This window comes from Cygnus atratus, chromosome 6, assembly GCF_013377495.2.
Source record: "Cygnus atratus isolate AKBS03 ecotype Queensland, Australia chromosome 6, CAtr_DNAZoo_HiC_assembly, whole genome shotgun sequence".
Taxonomy (NCBI): domain Eukaryota; kingdom Metazoa; phylum Chordata; class Aves; order Anseriformes; family Anatidae; genus Cygnus; species Cygnus atratus.
Window position 1 is genome coordinate 11520868 of NC_066367.1, and position 15893 is coordinate 11536760.

Genomic DNA, 15893 nt, shown 5'->3' on the forward strand with positions numbered 1-15893 from the left:
CGTGGAGGAGGTGAAGGTGAGCGGACGGGGCAGCACCGCCGTGTGCCCTCATTTCCGCACCGGGGTGCCGGGTATCCAGGCCTGCGGCGCCGCGCGTGGTGCTTTGTCAGAGGTTAGCTGGCCCAGCTGTTTGGCAGCTGCGATTTTCCCAGCCAACTCCCCGGTCTCACGGCCCACCCCGCCGCGTTTTGTGCCCTTTGGAGCTGGGTGCTTTCTCCTGCCTTGCGTTAGGAGCACGCAACGGTGCTGCTGTCGCCTCCCCGTGTTAACTGGGTGAGCTTTCTGCAGGCTAACAAAGGAGCCTGCTGTGAAGCGAGGGCAGGCTTTGGAAAGGTTGCAGGGCTGCGGCGTGCCGGCATGAGACAGCTTTGGCACCCCAGGTCTGAGCTGTGCATGGGGTTGGTGGAGGAGACGGGGCAGCCTCACGGCCCCATGGGTGCCCCAGCAGCAGAGTGCGCACCCTGAAACCGTCAAAACATTTTGCCACTGCAGAAAGGGGGCTGGCGGGGGCTGTTATCCTAAGCCCCTCCACTTATGCATCCCTAGCACAAGCTTGATGCATGCGGCAGGGAGGAAGGTAATTCCTCATTCTCCACCAGAAGCAACCCCAGGTGTCCTCCCTGCTGGTCCTGGTGGGGCACGGAGCCGTGCTGCTGCGGGGACAGCTGCCAGAGCATCCCACACCACTTCTCTGAGGGGGCTGGGGGCATTTTTAGCAGGAGTCAAAAGCAAGAGAAAGGCCCGGGGAGGGGAGGAAGGAAGCTGCGGGTGAGGGGCGATCAGATTGCCCCACCAGCTCTGCCCGGGCTTGCTCTGCTAAAAATGCCGATGGCCTTCTGTCCTGGTGGGCGAGGTGCTCGCTGGGGCAGTGGCACCTGGAGGGGGCTCGTCCTGCCCCAGCTGTGGGGTCGGGTCTGCAGCTGGAGGGCTGGGGGGAGCCGGGGCAGGCGCACCCCTCGGGGTCCCTCTCTGCGGTGTCGCCTCCGCGCTCTGCTCGGACCTGGGGCTCCCTCTGCTGTCTGTCCGTCCGCCCGCCTGTCCGTCCGTCTGTCTGTCCGTCTGCGCCGCTCGCTGCGCTCAGCTTGTGGTGGGGAGCCCCCGGGGGGGAGCGGCCGGTGAGACACCACGGGGACCTGCTGGGTGTCCTCGTGTCCCCAGCAGCCACCCGGACCCGCAGGATGGGGGCTGCTGAGCTCCCACTCCCGTCCCATCCCAAAACCCTCCAGGGCGAGAGCTCGAAGCGCAGTGGCAGGAGGCACCAACAAGCCCCACACGCTGCAGCACTAGCACAGCAAAAGCAAATATTTTCCTGGCCGGGTCCCCTGCCACAGCCCCGGGCTCTCCCGGTGCCCCGGGGTTGCTGGAAACCCGCTGGCTCAGCCCCGTGCCCCAGCGCCCCGCTCCAAACGCGGTTATTGGTTAACCACGGGTGGGGAGCTGCAGGTTGGAAACCAGGGGGACGTGCTCTCCGGCTTTTCTTCCCCTGACGCCCTGTGCACGCTGCCTCCCTGCTCCCAGCCCGAGGATCCGCGCTGCGGCTGCGTGCTTGGTGCGCCCCGGCACAGTGCCGCCCCCCGCCAGCCCCGAAATGCCCCCGGCGGAGGCGAGGCGGCTTGCCGGGGCTTGTGGTGCTCCTGCCCGGCGTTCTGCCTGCTGCGCATCTCCAGAGCGTTGCTCCTGCCCTCCGCTCCTGCCCCCTGCTTTGGGGGAGAGGCTGTGGGAAATGGAGCCCGTATCCCCCCTGCGCGGGGCGGCGTGCGCGGTGCATTCCTCGGCTGCGCCCGCGGCCCGTCAACAACCCCTTTGTGGCAAAACTGAATCCCTCCATTGTCGAGGAGCCTAAAAGGGCTGTTTCTCTGCACAGCCCAGCACGGATTCCGGGGCTTTTCCTCGCCGACCGCCTCTGCGTTGGGCCCCTGCGAGGCTGGGGCAGAAAGGCTGCTGAGCCTGGCATTTCCACACGTCCTTCCCGCAGGGGTGGGAGGAGGGCGGCAGCACCCGGCATCCCCCGGCCCTGACTCACCAGCGTGAGAAAGGGATTTGGGCTCCGTCCAGGGAACAGCTTTGCTGTCCGTCTGTCCATCTGGGCGGCCAGGAATGAGCCCGTCACGGCTGTCCCCCTCTGCAGTGCCCTCTCCTCCTGGATCCCCGGGTATGTTGGGCAACGCTGGAAAGGAAAAGGCTTTGTGTCCAGGACCTGGACCCAGGTCTGGCCTTCCCTGACCTGGACCAGCCTTGCTTGGCTGCGGTGCAAAGCCCTGTTTGCTGCGGTACTTTTGCACGGGTTTCGTCCGAGTGCTTGTCATCGCTGGGCGGAGGGGGACCCCCTGGCCTAGCAACACGCCTGCGAAATCCCCTCCACGCTGCTCCCGAAGCGATGCACTTGCTGCAGGGAGGCAGCGCCTGGGATTTGTCCCCCTGCAAAGCGTCCCCAGCAGACGGGCAAACGTGCTGCTCCCGCGGGGGGGCACGGGCGCACGGGTTCGTCCTGGGGTGGAGCGGCCTCAGGAAGCGCAGCGGGGCCCTGTCCTGTTGGGACACGACGAGGCAGGCGGTGCTGGCAGGAGCTGCAGGGAGCTCCCCCCTCGCGGGGGGGGGCACGCGGAAACCTGGGCGTAAAGGCAAAAAATGCAGGCAAAAAATGCGTGACATTGGTTGCAGGCTGCTCCGTGGCGGGGGAGAGCTGTTCCACAAAGCGCTCGTGTAACAACATCAGTTTTGGGGCAAGCGTGTTAGCGCGGCATGGTTCCCCTGCCAGCTAGCACTTTAATGGGAAAACTCGCCCGTATCGCCCCAAAACGTAGCGTGGGAAGCGTTGCGTGAAGCTAACAGACATCTGAGCCTTAGTCTGCATGCTTTTCCAGCACCTCCTGGTCATGGAGGGCTTGGGGACGCGCGGAGCGGCCGTGTCCCCAGCTGGCTCCGAGGCTGAGCTGCTCAGCAGAGGCTTTCGCAACTGGCTTCGGCAAAACCCCAGCACTGGAGGCTACGATTGCTCACATGTCCTGGCTTCGAGACGGGGCTGGCGCATGATGCTTGGGGGGGGCCCGGCTGCTCTCCCCCAGAGCCCTGCTCGCTCGCTGTCCCGCCGTGGCACCTGGGGGGTCCTGGCAGCGAAACTGATCGGGGAAAGCGTCTCGAAAGCACTTGCTGCTCCGGGGACTTGTTGCATTTCCATCCAGGGGAAATCTGGATTTTTTCCTCCTCCTTCCTTTGGGTGGGAAGGAGTTAACGGCGGGGAGCAGCAGCAGCTGGCTGATGCGGGGCAGGGAGCGCAAGGAGCTCGCATCCACCACTGGCTCGGCTCCCAGACGTGTCTGGGGGCTCAGGTGGGTCCCCGGCCCGGCCTTGTGCCCCCGGGGGGACGTGCCCACTGCAAGGGAGGCTGGCGCTCGGCAGAGGAGGGCTTGGCGTGGCCAGCAGCACAGCCACTCCTCCTTCTGCTCCGGTTTGAAGGCTCGGCGCTGGGGAGGAGAGACCGATGTGAGCACTGCGGGCGCCTCACCGGGGCTGAACTCCTGCCTCTGCCCTCCTCTCCTTCCCCCAGCCCCTCTGTTTCTCTTCGCGAAGCAACTGGGCTCGATTTCCCTTCCCCATGGCTCCACACCGCCTGGGGCTTTTGCTGCTGCTGGCTTCCTGCTGCTTCTCCTCCTCCGAGGCACAGCTCCTGGACTGGATTTGGGGCAGCTCGAAAACCACGGGAACCCCTGTGGCACCCAGCACTGGAGCCACCGCGTCCCAGCTGGCAGAGGCATCGCCCACCCCGAGCACGCCCCCAGGGACGGCAGCACAGCAGCGTGACCCTGCGGCGGGGGGCCCGGCCACCACGCAGCAGCACCAGGAGCAGGACCCCAGCACGGCAGTGCCCACGGGCCAGGAGAGCGCGGACGGCACCGAGCAGTGGGACAGGAGCTCTGCGGGCATCACGGCGCCGACGAGCGTCGCGTGGACGGCCGCTCCCCCCAGCAGCACGCCGTCCGCCCACGTCCCCGCCGAGGCCCCGCGTCCCGCAGGGACGGGGCACCCCGATGCGACGGAGCCGCCCCGGCAGACGGAGGGGACACGGGTGTCCCTGCAGAAGCCGGTGGCTGCCCGCCCAGGTAGTGCTCCTTTCCCTTTCTCACCAGGTGACGGTGCCCGCGAGCAGGCGGCGCCAGCCCCGGACCCCACGAGAGACGGAGCATCGCCCACGCCACGTGCTGCAGACCGCGCCGGCACGTGGGGCGGGGGACCCTCGGTGGCCCCCGGGCCGTCCCCTGCCGCTCCAAGCGCCGCCCCGCTGGGTGGCAGGGACCCAAAGCACGGCAGCAGCCAAGGCACCGGTGGTGGGGGGCTGGCGCTGGTCGGTGCAGATGGGAGCCGGAGCCCTTCTGCGCCCCAACAGAGGGCAGCTGGCGGTGTGGATTCTCGTCCTGCTGACACCGCTGGTGCTCCCCACTTTGATTTACTAACCTCCACCCTGCGGCTCGCTGGCGGTGGCGGCGAGGGTCTCGCTTCCTCCTTTCCCGGACTGATGCCAGCGGCCGGGCGCTGCCTGCCCCTCCCGGCCAACCTGCCCTTCTGCACCGTGCTGGGCACCGACCATGTCAGATTGCCGAATTATCTCAGCCACGGCAGCGAGGCGGAAATTCGGGCTGCTTTGCATGAGTGGGAGGGGCTGCTTGAGTCTCGGTGCCACCGCTACTTGGAGTGGTTCCTCTGCTTGCTCCTGGTCCCTGGGTGTAGCGCCTCTGTCCCCGTAACCCCCCCGCCGTGCCAGGGCTTCTGCGAGGCCGTCAGAGACCTGTGCTGGATGCACTCTGCCGGCGGGCGCCTGCCTCTGCCTTGTGACTCTCTCCCCGAGGAGGACGGAGGGTATTCTTGTGTCTTTATTAATGTGTCTGCAGGTAATGTGGCTGGGCGATCTCTGTCTGTGTGTCTGTCCTCCCCACGCCCCACCGGGCCAGCCACGCCTGGCTTTCCCGTGCGCCAAGGGATGCAACTGCCTCGTCTCTGCGGGAGGCTGCGGAGACCCCTGGCCAAAGCCTCCTTCCACCCAGCCTCGGCTCTTCCAGCTCTTGGGTGTTGGCTTCTCTTGCAAAGCTGAGCATCCCTGCCCTGTCCTCGGGCTGGTCCTCCATGCAGGGTGGCTGCGGAGCTCACCACGGGGGCTTCAAGGTGACCTGGGGAAGGGAACACCAGGGCATCGCTCCCAGCGGGGGCTGGGGCTGTGACCCCACGTACACACCTTCGCATGCTTGCCCCGCTCTCCTGCAGCTGCCCCAGCACCTTCGCTTTGGGGTTAATGATTTACCCACGGCTAATGTTTGATCCCCCCTGCTCAGAAGGCACGAGAGGTGCTTTGTGTCCTATTTTCACTACAAAGTGGTTTCGAGCTGTGTGTAACTTGGCCAGAAGCTTAGGCCTCCTTCTGCGGGGGGAGAAGCCAAGGGTGGCAGCTTGGGGCTGCTCACGGGGGGAGGTCAGAAGCACCCCTCGGGGCAGGGATCAGTCAGAGATGAAAGCCCCCCCTACCACCCCTCACAGCTCTGCTGAATGAGGCTGTGTTCCCAGCCAGACCCCTGTGCCCTCGGGTGACGTCCAGGGGCGGCCAAGGCAGAGGGGTCTGGGCACAAGGGACGCACACGTGGCCTTGGTGGCTCCCCGGGCTGTCAAAGCGGCTCTGTCTGTGGGATGCTGCACGATGGGGGAGCAGGGATGGAGGCGGCGCAGGCGAAGAGCGGCTTGGAGCATCCCTGGGGCCCTTCCAAGGGCTACGGGACCCAAAGCTCGGTCACTGTAGCCCGACGCATCCCTGTATGATCCTGTGCCAGCGCCACCAGCAACTGCAGTGGCGTCCGGCAGCCTTTGGCACCCAGCCGGGCCATGGGAGAGACGTGTCGCCGGCTCTGCAGCCCGCCGTGGGTGCTGGCAGTCCTCCACAGGACGGAGGGTGCAGTGTTTGGGCTCTCCAGGAATCGCTCTGGAAAAGGCACGCAGGTTTGGGGTTGAGATGGAGCTGCGTCTGGGGGATTTCCCTGCCTCCCCACTGTTGGGAATTTGGGGCAACCAGCGGGCACCCGACGGCACCAGCCCGCAGGCAGGGTCACGGTGCCGTGTCTGGCTTCTGGCTGCAGCACTTCCCGTGGCCAGGGCGAGCACAATGTCTCATTGCAGGCGGCGGTGCTGGGGAGCCCCACGCTCAGGCTGGGGGGCGAGTGCTGTCCTGCTGGCCGAGGGACTGTCCCCATGCCACGCGCGCAGTGGGACGGGACCTGGGCGCGTGCTCCCTGGCCGTGGGCTTGCTCGCACGTTGCACGTGGGCAAGGCGCGACCCTGTTTTCTTTGGGAAGCTTCCTCGTGTCGTCTCCCAGCCAGGGCACAAGTGGCACGTTTAGAGAGGAGGGGGTATCCCAGAGATGGCTGAAATACCAAGGGAAACACGCTTGAAAGTTGCCTTGCTAACAAAAGCCTCTTTCAGCCTTTCCCCCCCCACACCTCGAGCCCCAAGGCAGAGGATGGGCTGTCTGCATGGCAAAATTGCAGCAATGGCTCCTACACCCCTGCGAGCCCGTGCAGACCCCCGGGAGGAAGCTCTAATTTCCTCTTAGCTTAAAGCTCTTCTGAATTTGGCTTCCTCCAACCCGAGATAAGTGCAGTCCCTGCATCCTGGCGGCGTCTCTCGGCGCCGGGGCTGCTCCGTACGCACGCAGGGGTGGCCAGCGCCACGGGAGCGGCTTTCCTCGTGCCTGCGTGGAGCAACTTGAGGGTGGCTGCCATCCACAGGACTCATGCTTTTTGGGGTTGGCAGAGAGAAAACATGCCCCTGCCTCGAAAACGGGCGTTTCTAATCTCCCTCCAGCAGGGCCAGTCAGCCCTGGCGTCCTGGCTTGGCAGCCATGGGAGGCTGGGGATGCTCCGCTTGCACAGGTGCCCGCAGGCTTTGGAAGAGAAACCCAGGTATTCATCTCCTCCCACCATCCCAAAGGACATGTTTTCCTTCCAGGCTGGGCAGGGCTGGGCTGATTTCTTTCCTTTTTTTTTTTTTTTTTAATATCTTTTTATTTTTCAAAGAGCTCTGGAGGAAAATACTTGGCTCCAGAGCAGGGTGGAGGTTCCCGGCCTCCTGTGCACGCCTCTGCCCCGATATCCCCTGCCTGTGCTCAACATGGGGAAGTAGGAACACTGAATTGCCTCAGCTTCTTGCAGAGGCCCCTTGTGTCCCTGGCTAGAGAAGGGGACAAAATCCCCGTCCTGGCTGGCAGCTTGGAGCAGGTCCCATACCGCAGCCCTCGGCCATTTTGGAGTGCGGGTGGCCGCCGTGGTAGTGGCAAGCCCGAAATGGGGACGTGCACCTGGGAGCAGCTGTCAGATTTTTCTCACTCCTGGGAAATCTGGAGTTAAACATCACCGGCGTGCAGCATGCTCGCTCGCATCAAGTTGGCACCGGCCCGAGAGGTTGACATAGGAAGGGAGGAATCCAGCGCCCGTTGTGTGGGCGATGAGGATGTGCGTGCTGCCAAAACAACAGGAGTTTGCATCCAGAGGGCTGGCTCGCGCAGCCAGATGTTCAGCTGCGCCTGGTAGGAGAGACCGTCCTGACCAGAACTCCCCAAAGTGCCTTGAGAAAACGAGCCGGGGCAGGAGGCGAGCTGGAAATTGAGATCAGCTGGGAAGCCGGCGGGGTGCGCGTCGGCCCGGCAGCTTTCCCAGGCAGTGCAAGGGGAGGGCTGGGATTGTTCCCAGCCGCGGTGACCCTGCAGGGACAGGGCCATGTGGGGGTGGCCGTGACCCTGGAGCAGGCACGGGCATGCGTGGGCACGGGCGTGTGGCCGCACGTGCACGATCGCTTTGATTTTATCAGACCTGAGGGATACTGTGCAGCCGGAGAGCCAGCAGCAGGGACTGGGACACGTTTTGGGAGCTGCACCCTGATGGTGCTGGGGGAGCAGCTTGAGGAGCACTGCTGCTGCATCCAGTTTGCAGCTCCGGGGTGCACGGGAAGATGCCGGCTCCCTCCCTGCTCCCCAGAACCCCCCTGCTCCGTTACGATGCACGTCCCGGTCCGTGGGTTGATCCGTACGGATGTGCTGCCCATGCCCTGGCACCACCCCATCCAGGGACAAGGTTGTCCATCTGGACAGCAATTCCTCTCCCTCCCTCGGGAAGATCCCCGCTTGCTTTGGGAAGCTGAATCCGTCCAGGGAATGGCGCCAGGAGCAGGGTTAGCTGCTGGGGAAAGCATCAAAACGTTCCTCTGGAGACCATGAGTGTTGGGGTCATCTCTGCAAGACAAGAAAAGTGAAGTAGCAATTAATTGGAAAGGGCACGAAATATCCCGAAAGTTCACCAGCGAGTTTCCTTTTGGCTGGATGGGACTTTTAGGCTCAGCAGCTGAGATGCAAAGCAGAGCCTGCGTGTCGCTTTCCTCCCTCATTTCCAGCGGGTTGCGGAGCAGCAGCCCCGTGAGAGCGCGCTGCCTTCCCAAGGAGGAGCGGGTGGCCCCGTGCGGTGTCCCCAAAGGTGCTGGGGAGGGGGGGGACCTGCCAAGGGTGCGTGTCCTCGCTGTGCTGGTTGTCACCGTCTCCTCTCCCTCCTCTTGCAGAGAACCTGAGCACCGAGGTCAGCCTCCTGGAGCTGATCGGAGACCCCCCGCCAGAGGAGATCCTCAAAATCTACGGCCCCGACAACAACCCCGGCTATGTCTTTGGACCCAATGCCAACACGGGCCAGGTGGCTCGGTACCACCTGCCCAGCCCCTTCTACCGGGACTTCTCTCTCCTCTTCCACATCCAGCCCACCACCCCCCGGGCTGGCGTGCTCTTTGCCATCACGGACTCCTTGCAGAGCATCATCTACGTGGGCGTCAAGCTCTCGGACCTGCACGCGGGCAAGCAGCAGATCATCTTCTACTACACAGAGCCGGGCTCGCAGAGCTCCTACGCGGCGGCCACCTTCACCGTGCCCACGCTGCTCAACCAGTGGACGCGCTTCGCCATCAGCGTGGAGGAGGACGAAGTTGTCCTCTACCTGGACTGCGAGGAGTACGAGCGGGTCCGCTTCGAGCGCTCCCCGGATGAGATGGAGCTGGAAGAAGGCTCCGGGCTCTTCGTTGCTCAGGCTGGGGGGGCTGACCCAGATAAATACCAGGTAAGGCCTTGGGTCACCCCAACCTGCAGCTCCCAAGGAGAAGGGCAGCTGGACGTGACACCAGCCTCTTTGCCCACACTGTGAACCAGTCGACGTGTGTCGTGAGGAAGCTTGGCAAGAAGGGCTGGCTTAAGAAGCTACCAGCTTTATGTCCCTGGGCCTCCCCAGGGCAAAGCTCCCAAGGCAGAAGGCGATGGGGCTGCACCGTGGCATCCACCATGGCCCATGGCTTTTCCAGCAGCGCACAGAGTATCTCTGAGCCTCCACTTTGCTAAAAATACCCATCTGCTTTGGTGCCTGCTAGCTGGGCTGGTGAAATGGTCTCTCTTAGCTGGAAAAAATGTCTGGGCTGGAGCATATCTTTGCTGGCCGGCTTTGGGCGGTATCTGCAGGAAGAGGTTTGAGAGCCGGGAGGGAAGGTGATAGCTCGGACTGCGATTTGAGCACAGCTTGCGTGTTAGATAAGATTTACGGAAAGTGTGGGGAAAATGCATCTGACATGGAAATCCCCCACAGCTCTTGGGGGGAGGAAAGCTGAGGACTGCACTCCTGAGCTTAACCATTGCCTTGGCTCACGACTGGCACCGCCGGGGCCTCGGAGCCATTAAACCGTGTCGGGCAGGGAGGCTGTGGAAAGGTCCCCAGGCAGGGATTAATAATTGATGGGCTGGGGACCAGTGGCTCAACTCGGCCCCCGAGGGGTCTCTAGAGCAACCTCCTGCTCTTTAACCTGCTGGGAGGGCCAAGCTGTGGCCGTGGAAGAAATCGTCTCCAAGCTGGAGGAGGTTTGGAGGATTTGGGAGGCGGGTGCGGAAGAAAAATCCAGAACAGAGCACACTCGTGCCTTCCTAGCAGGTGATGTTTCTGCCTCGGGGAGGAGGCAGCCTGCAGAGCGGCCCCCCTGCCAGCCCCAAGGAAGGGGAGGCTGAGGCTGAGGCCTCGCCGGCCCCCGGGGTGTCTGCGGGGCATCTGACTGCCTCATGACGCCCAGCCCGCGCTCCTGCCACCGACAGGGCCGAATAAATCCTGCAGATGGAGGGCTTGGCCACAGCGGGATGCCAGAGAAGAGGCCAGCGCCCGGAAGGGCCAGCCTGGAGTAGTGCATTTAGCATAGTGCAGGCTTGGTGCTGGTGCTTGGTGGGGAGGAAACTTGGGACAGAGCCGGGCAGCCCCAGGAAGAGCTCAGAGCCCAAAAGGGGGCTGTTTGCTTGGGAGCTGGTTATAGTTCTCTGTATTTTTATTCATAGATGGATAGCAGGCAGGCTGGCTGCACCGCGACTGCCCACGGTTCTTGTTTTCTTAAACACCTCGTGCTTCCTGAGCGTGTCTCTTTCCCGGACACGGCACGCTGTGCTTGCCAGCAAGCCCCGGTGTTATTTTAGGTGTCTCGCCCAGAGACGAGGCACCGCTCCTCTCCGACCTCGCCTCCCAGCACGGCCCCTGGCGGGGTGGTTTTCTCCCTGCTGCCCTGCTGGGCTCAGAGCATCCCCACATCCCGTCCCAGCAGCGAGGACCTGGGCTTTGCCTCGTGGCCCTGCAGAGCTGCAGGGTCCGGCCAGTGCCCACGCACCCTCCTGGGTCAGGATGGGGATGGTGCCCCCCTGGCGGCATGGGTAGCTCAGCTCTGGGGGCTTCTCTGGAGGTGACGTCCTTAGGGAGGAGTTTGTGGAGGTTTGTTGTGTAAATAAGGGGTCTGAATGCTCACGACGATTCCAAAACCCAAATAAATGGTAAGGAAGTGGGGATTAGCCTAAGAAATACAAAATCAGACGGCGGCGGCCTGGGGCTGGCTGTCATCCCTGGCTGGGGAGAGGCAAGGCAGCAAGGCCGGCTGGGGTGGGCAGTGCTCCGGCGATGTGGAAGCGAGGAGCACATCCAAAAACTCCCCGTAAAAGCCTTGCTGTACAGCTGCCCAGGGCCCGGCTGTGACCTCCTAGTGCTGGAGGGCTTTTTCCCATGGATCGGAGTCCGCAGCAGGGAGCTGAGCCCTGCCGGCAGCACGGGGCTGGGGTGCGAGGGGCTGGGGGCGAGGTCGTGTGCAGAGGTGCTGTATCCTGCAGCATGGGGGGATGGCCAGCCGCAGCCGGCGTGTCCCACCTCTGCTGGGGACATGATGGCTCTGTAGGGTGGTGGCAGGGCAGCAGGACCCCATGTTGGTCCACAACGGTGTCTTGCAGGGTGTGATTGCTGACCTGAAGCTCCGAGGGGACCCGCGGGCAGCCGAGCACCAGTGCGAGGAGGAGGAGGACGACGCCGAGGTGAGCGTTGGGTGGCCACAGCCTCGGGGGATCCTACCCCATCCGGCAGGCTGACCCGCTCTGTCTCTCCCCGGGCAAACGCAGGCATCTGGAGATTTTGGCAGCGGGGCAGAGGACAGGCGCCAGCCCTCGGGGAAGGACGGGGTGAGTTGGCGTTGCGCTCAGCGGCAACGTGCTGGTTGGCAAGGCTCAAAGCTGGTGTCCCCTTGTCGCCGGCACAGGGTGTCCCGGGGCTGGTGGATGCTGTCCCCGTCACCTCCCCACCCGTGGCAGCGGACAGCGGGTCGAGGAGTGGCGCAGGTTCCCCACAGCAGGCGGAGAGGACCAGAGCGGAGGAGAGGCTGCGGGTCCCTGCGGGAGGTAACGCTGGGGCACCGCAGCGGCAGTGGAGACACAGGAGGGTGGCTGTCCCCAGCGGTGTCAGCACCCAGAGCATCCAGGTCCCTCTCCTGTGTCCACAGGCGCTGGCCCCAAAGGAGAAAAAGGGGAGAAAGGTGAACGTGGCCTGAAAGGGGACTCGGGGACCGGTGGCGTCTTGGGGATGGGCAGCACCAAGGGCGAGAAGGTGGGTGACAGAGGTGCTGTTGGGGGCTGCCTCTCCCGCTGGTTTGCAGCCACATGTCCACGTTTGACACCCATCCGTCTCCGTTTCTCTCCCGCAGGGGCAAAAAGGTGAACTGGGCATCAAGGTGAGCATCGCTGGGGGAGCTGGGCAGTGCCGCAGGGCGAAGCTGTCCCCGTGCCGGCTGTGAGCCCTGGGGGGCAGAGGGGCCGTGCTGCTGGGCACGGGCGGACGCCTTTCCCTCTTCTCCCCAGGGCAGCGCTGGCTTTGGCTATCCTGGCTCCAAGGGCCAGAAAGGCGAGCCCGGTGAGCCCGGCCCCCCCTCGCGGCACACCGATGGCGCAGTGCTGGAGCCAGTCACCGGCCCCCCTGGCCCCACCGGCCCCCCAGGGCTGCCAGGGAAGGAAGGGGCCCCTGGCAGGGACGGCGAGCCCGTGAGTTGAGACCCTAGCTCAGGCAGCCCCTCTCCTGCGTGCAGGGATGGGGCTGCTCCCCCTTTTCCCCGGCATACCTCACTGATCTCTCCTCTTTGCCATCCCTAGGGCGATCCCGGCGAGGATGGCAAACCCGTAAGTAGGGGGGCAGAGGGGTGCTGCATGGGATGGCCGCCCCTGCACCTCGCCACCTGCTGACGCCCAACCTCTGCCCCCCTTTGCAGGGCGTGATGGGGCCCCAGGGGTTCCCCGGGACACCAGGAGAGCCCGGGCTGAAGGGGGAGAAGGTGAGTGACCGTGACGGTGCTGTGACTGTGCCCATGCTGTAGCAGGTGGCCAGGCTGTGCTTGCAAACCACACTCTCTCCTCCATCCCAGGGTGACCCCGGTGTGGGGCCAAGGGGCCCCCCAGGACTGCCAGGTCCCCCCGGACCACCGGGACCCTCCTTCAAGCAGGACAGGCTGGTAGGTGCCCCCGGGACATGGGGCGGCTGTGGGGCATGGCATGGGGATGCCTTGGGGCAGCACCCGTGCTCCGCTGGGCACCCTGGTCCCAGTGTTTCCCTTGCGCTTCTCCCCCAGACATTCATCGACATGGAGGGCTCCGGGTTTGGCAGTGACCTGGAGACCGTGAGGGTGAGTGTGGGACCCCGCCTCCGGGCAGGGAGCAAGGGACGCCTTTGGCCATCATCTCCTTCTTCTCTTACAGGGCCCGCGAGGGCCACCCGGTCCGCCGGGGCCCCCTGGTGTGCCCGGCTTGCCAGGGGAGCCAGGACGGTTTGGGATGAACAGCACAGACCTGCCAGGACCACCGGGGCTGCCCGGCAGAGATGGGGTCCCCGGGTCCCCGGGGCCAGAGGTAGGAGTGGGGTGGCCAAGGGGGAGCCATCCCAGGGCCACCCTGTGGTGGCAATAGCTCCGTGCCTGCCAGCACCACAGCGTTCCCCCACGCTGAAGCCACCTCCTGGGCATCTTGCAGGGTCCTCAAGGTCCTCCTGGAAAAGACGGGATGCCTGGGCCACCAGGGCCCAAAGGAGAGCGGGTGAGTGTCCTCCATCCCGTGCACCCAGGATGTCTCTGCTCCCTCCTGGGGCAGCCAGCACCCTGGGGACCTGTAGCAGCTGCTGCTCCGTCCCCTGGCGCATCTCCGGAGGCCCCGGCTCCCTCCAGACCCAGCAAGCCCCGGGCTGGGGATCGCCAACTTGCTCCCCTTCACACCCTCTTCTCCTCCTCCCCAGGGTGACGTGGGTGACCTCGGCCTCCCCGGAGCACCAGGACCCAAGGTACCATGCCCAGGGCTGGCTCCTCTCGGAGGGGTCCCTTTGCAGGGATGCTGTGCTGGGGGCAGCCCTTGCACAGATGTGGGGGCCGCGGGCATGTGGGCTCTTCTCAGAGCAGAACGGTGCCGGGGCTTGAGGGCGCAGGGTGCTGCTGCCCAAGTGGTGCCATGGGCCAGAGGGATGCCTGTGGGCCTGGCACACTGGGACGGGAAAGTGCCCACACAGGCAGTATGCAACAGGGATGTTTTTCTGCCTTCAAACACGAGGGTGGCCCTGAAAGGAGCCAGTGGGTGCCTGCACCCTGTTCAGAAACACCCTGTCTTCTGCACATCTCTTTTCTCTCTGTACCCACTCCCCTTCTCACCTCTAACCAGAGCAAACCACCTCCTCTCCCCTCCTGCCTGCTCCAGCTTCTTTCTTTCCACTCCACATCCCCACCTCTGGGAGAGGCGAGGGTCGAGGTAACAGCAGGCAGGTGGCACAGCGGGGAGACACACACTTGCCATCCCCTCCCTGCAGGGCCAGGCTGCCCCTTGCCCACCACAGCCCTGCAGCCAAACTGTTAATTACACGTGCTGTTAATTACACACGGTTTAACGTGCCTCGGTGCTGGGAGCTCACCGGCATTGAGAGCGTAGACGGGGTGGGAGATAGGGGCGAGGGCTGAGCAGACTGCTTAGAGACCCATAACACAATGCAAGGGTGCATGCGAGTGTCCCAGCTCGGTGCTGAGTTCACCCTGCTGTTGGGGCAGCATGGAGGGAAAAAGAAAAAAAAAAAAAAGTAAAAAAACATTTATGAATTTAGACGAGCCTCTGGTGGCCACCGTGCACATTGCAGAGGGACCTGGGGTGTTGGCTGGGCTGCCAGGCTGAGGGATGGCTGCGTGGGGATGGCTCTGCGGGCTCCCATCCACACCCTCCTCTTCTTTCCCCTTTGCAGGGCAGCAAGGGAGACACGGGGCCAGCAGGCGCCCCAGGAGAGATGGGGTTAGCTGGCCTTCCCGGGCCCATCGGACCCCGAGGGCAGCCAGGCCCCCCTGGCCCACCGGGGCCACCGGGGCCGGCGTACGAGGCTGGATTTGTAAGTGCCAGGAGTGTTCAGGGGAAAGGCGCAGGGTGGGAGGAGGGGGACAGGCACGGCTCAGCCCCTTCTCCTGCCCCAGGCCGACATGGAGGGCTCGGGGCTGCCGCTCGCCGCCGGCTCCCCTGGACCGCGCGGGCCCGACGGACCTCAGGTAACTTGGGGCTGTCGCGCCCCTTCCCTCCCTTCCAACCCCGCTGGGCGCTGCATGCTCACGTCCCCTTGTCCGTGTGTCCTGCAGGGCGTGCCAGGACTGCCGGGGATCAAGGGGGAGGTCGGCAGCCCCGGGCAGCCTGGTTTGCCGGGACCGAAGGTAGGAGCGGGATGCCGGGGGGGATGTTTGGGGATGCCAGGGGGGGTGCTGTGCCTGCATCTCGCCCTGTCCCGATGCTTTTTCCAGGGGGACGCTGGCATGCCTGGCGTGGATGGCCGCCCTGGCCTGGAGGGCTTCCCTGGACCGCAGGTAGGAGCATGCCCCCGGCCCCATCTCCATGTAGATCTCCGCTCCCAGCAGCCAAAACCCCCCATGCCTTCAGCTGCTGCTCTGCTCGGTGCCCACCACACGCGAGGGATGCTTGTGCTGCTCCCAGCCCCGTCCCCATCAGCTGGCGGGCATTGCCACAGCGCACCCCATCCCCCGAAGGCGCCGCCTCTCGGGAAGCTCACCCACGCTCCCTTCTCCTTGCAGGGACCCAAAGGCGACAGAGGCAGCCCCGGTGAGAAGGTAGGTGCGGGCTTGGTGCCGCGCTGCCGATGGGGCTGGTCGGTGGCAGCCGGCACGCTGACCCTTGCGTTTTCCAGGGCGAGCGAGGCCAAGATGGAGTGGGGCTGCCCGGTCCCCCCGGCCTGCCTGGCCCCCCCGGACAGGTCGTCTACATCTCGGGTGAAGACGTAAGTCATTCCCACGCCTGGGGGCAGCTAACGCTGGGGAGGAGGGGGTTACCCAGCGCCCGTTGTGCAGAAATAAAACTAGGGGGACTTCTCCTGCAGCTCTGCCCGTGCTGCAGGCTGGGCTCCAGAGCAAAGGTCTCATTAAAAAAACATTTTGACTGTTTTTCCAGAGGTCTTTGGCGGCTCTGCCGGGCCCAGAGGTAGGTACCTCACCTCCCTGCTGCCCGCGGTGCTGGGAGGGCTCCGCGGCTGGAAAG

At 64.6% G+C, this 15893-nt stretch overlaps 1 protein-coding gene across 3 annotated transcripts in view; it reads left to right on the plus strand.

The window, feature by feature from the left end:
* COL18A1 (collagen type XVIII alpha 1 chain) overlaps window positions 1-15893 on the plus strand; it is a 33207-nt gene that overhangs the window by 11753 nt on the left and 5561 nt on the right. The window contains exons 1-22 of one of the 3 annotated variants that reach the window (XM_050711664.1): window positions 3476-4100; window positions 8585-9129; window positions 11307-11387; window positions 11472-11531; window positions 11609-11747; window positions 11828-11952; window positions 12050-12076; window positions 12204-12383; window positions 12492-12518; window positions 12608-12670; window positions 12761-12847; window positions 12965-13018; window positions 13092-13241; window positions 13362-13424; window positions 13621-13665; window positions 14605-14745; window positions 14828-14899; window positions 14987-15058; window positions 15146-15208; window positions 15434-15469; window positions 15547-15636; window positions 15807-15836. In XM_050711664.1, coding sequence (XP_050567621.1) covers window positions 3596-4100; window positions 8585-9129; window positions 11307-11387; window positions 11472-11531; window positions 11609-11747; window positions 11828-11952; window positions 12050-12076; window positions 12204-12383; window positions 12492-12518; window positions 12608-12670; window positions 12761-12847; window positions 12965-13018; window positions 13092-13241; window positions 13362-13424; window positions 13621-13665; window positions 14605-14745; window positions 14828-14899; window positions 14987-15058; window positions 15146-15208; window positions 15434-15469; window positions 15547-15636; window positions 15807-15836 — 2655 coding nt within the window. In that variant the 5' untranslated portion in view covers window positions 3476-3595. Of the gene's footprint in view, window positions 1-3475; window positions 4101-8584; window positions 9130-11306; window positions 11388-11471; window positions 11532-11608; window positions 11748-11827; window positions 11953-12049; window positions 12077-12203; window positions 12384-12491; window positions 12519-12607; window positions 12671-12760; window positions 12848-12964; window positions 13019-13091; window positions 13242-13361; window positions 13425-13620; window positions 13666-14604; window positions 14746-14827; window positions 14900-14986; window positions 15059-15145; window positions 15209-15433; window positions 15470-15546; window positions 15637-15806; window positions 15837-15893 lie in introns of those variants that run through there. The other 2 variants (XM_050711666.1, XM_050711665.1) reach the window with 2 other exon arrangements.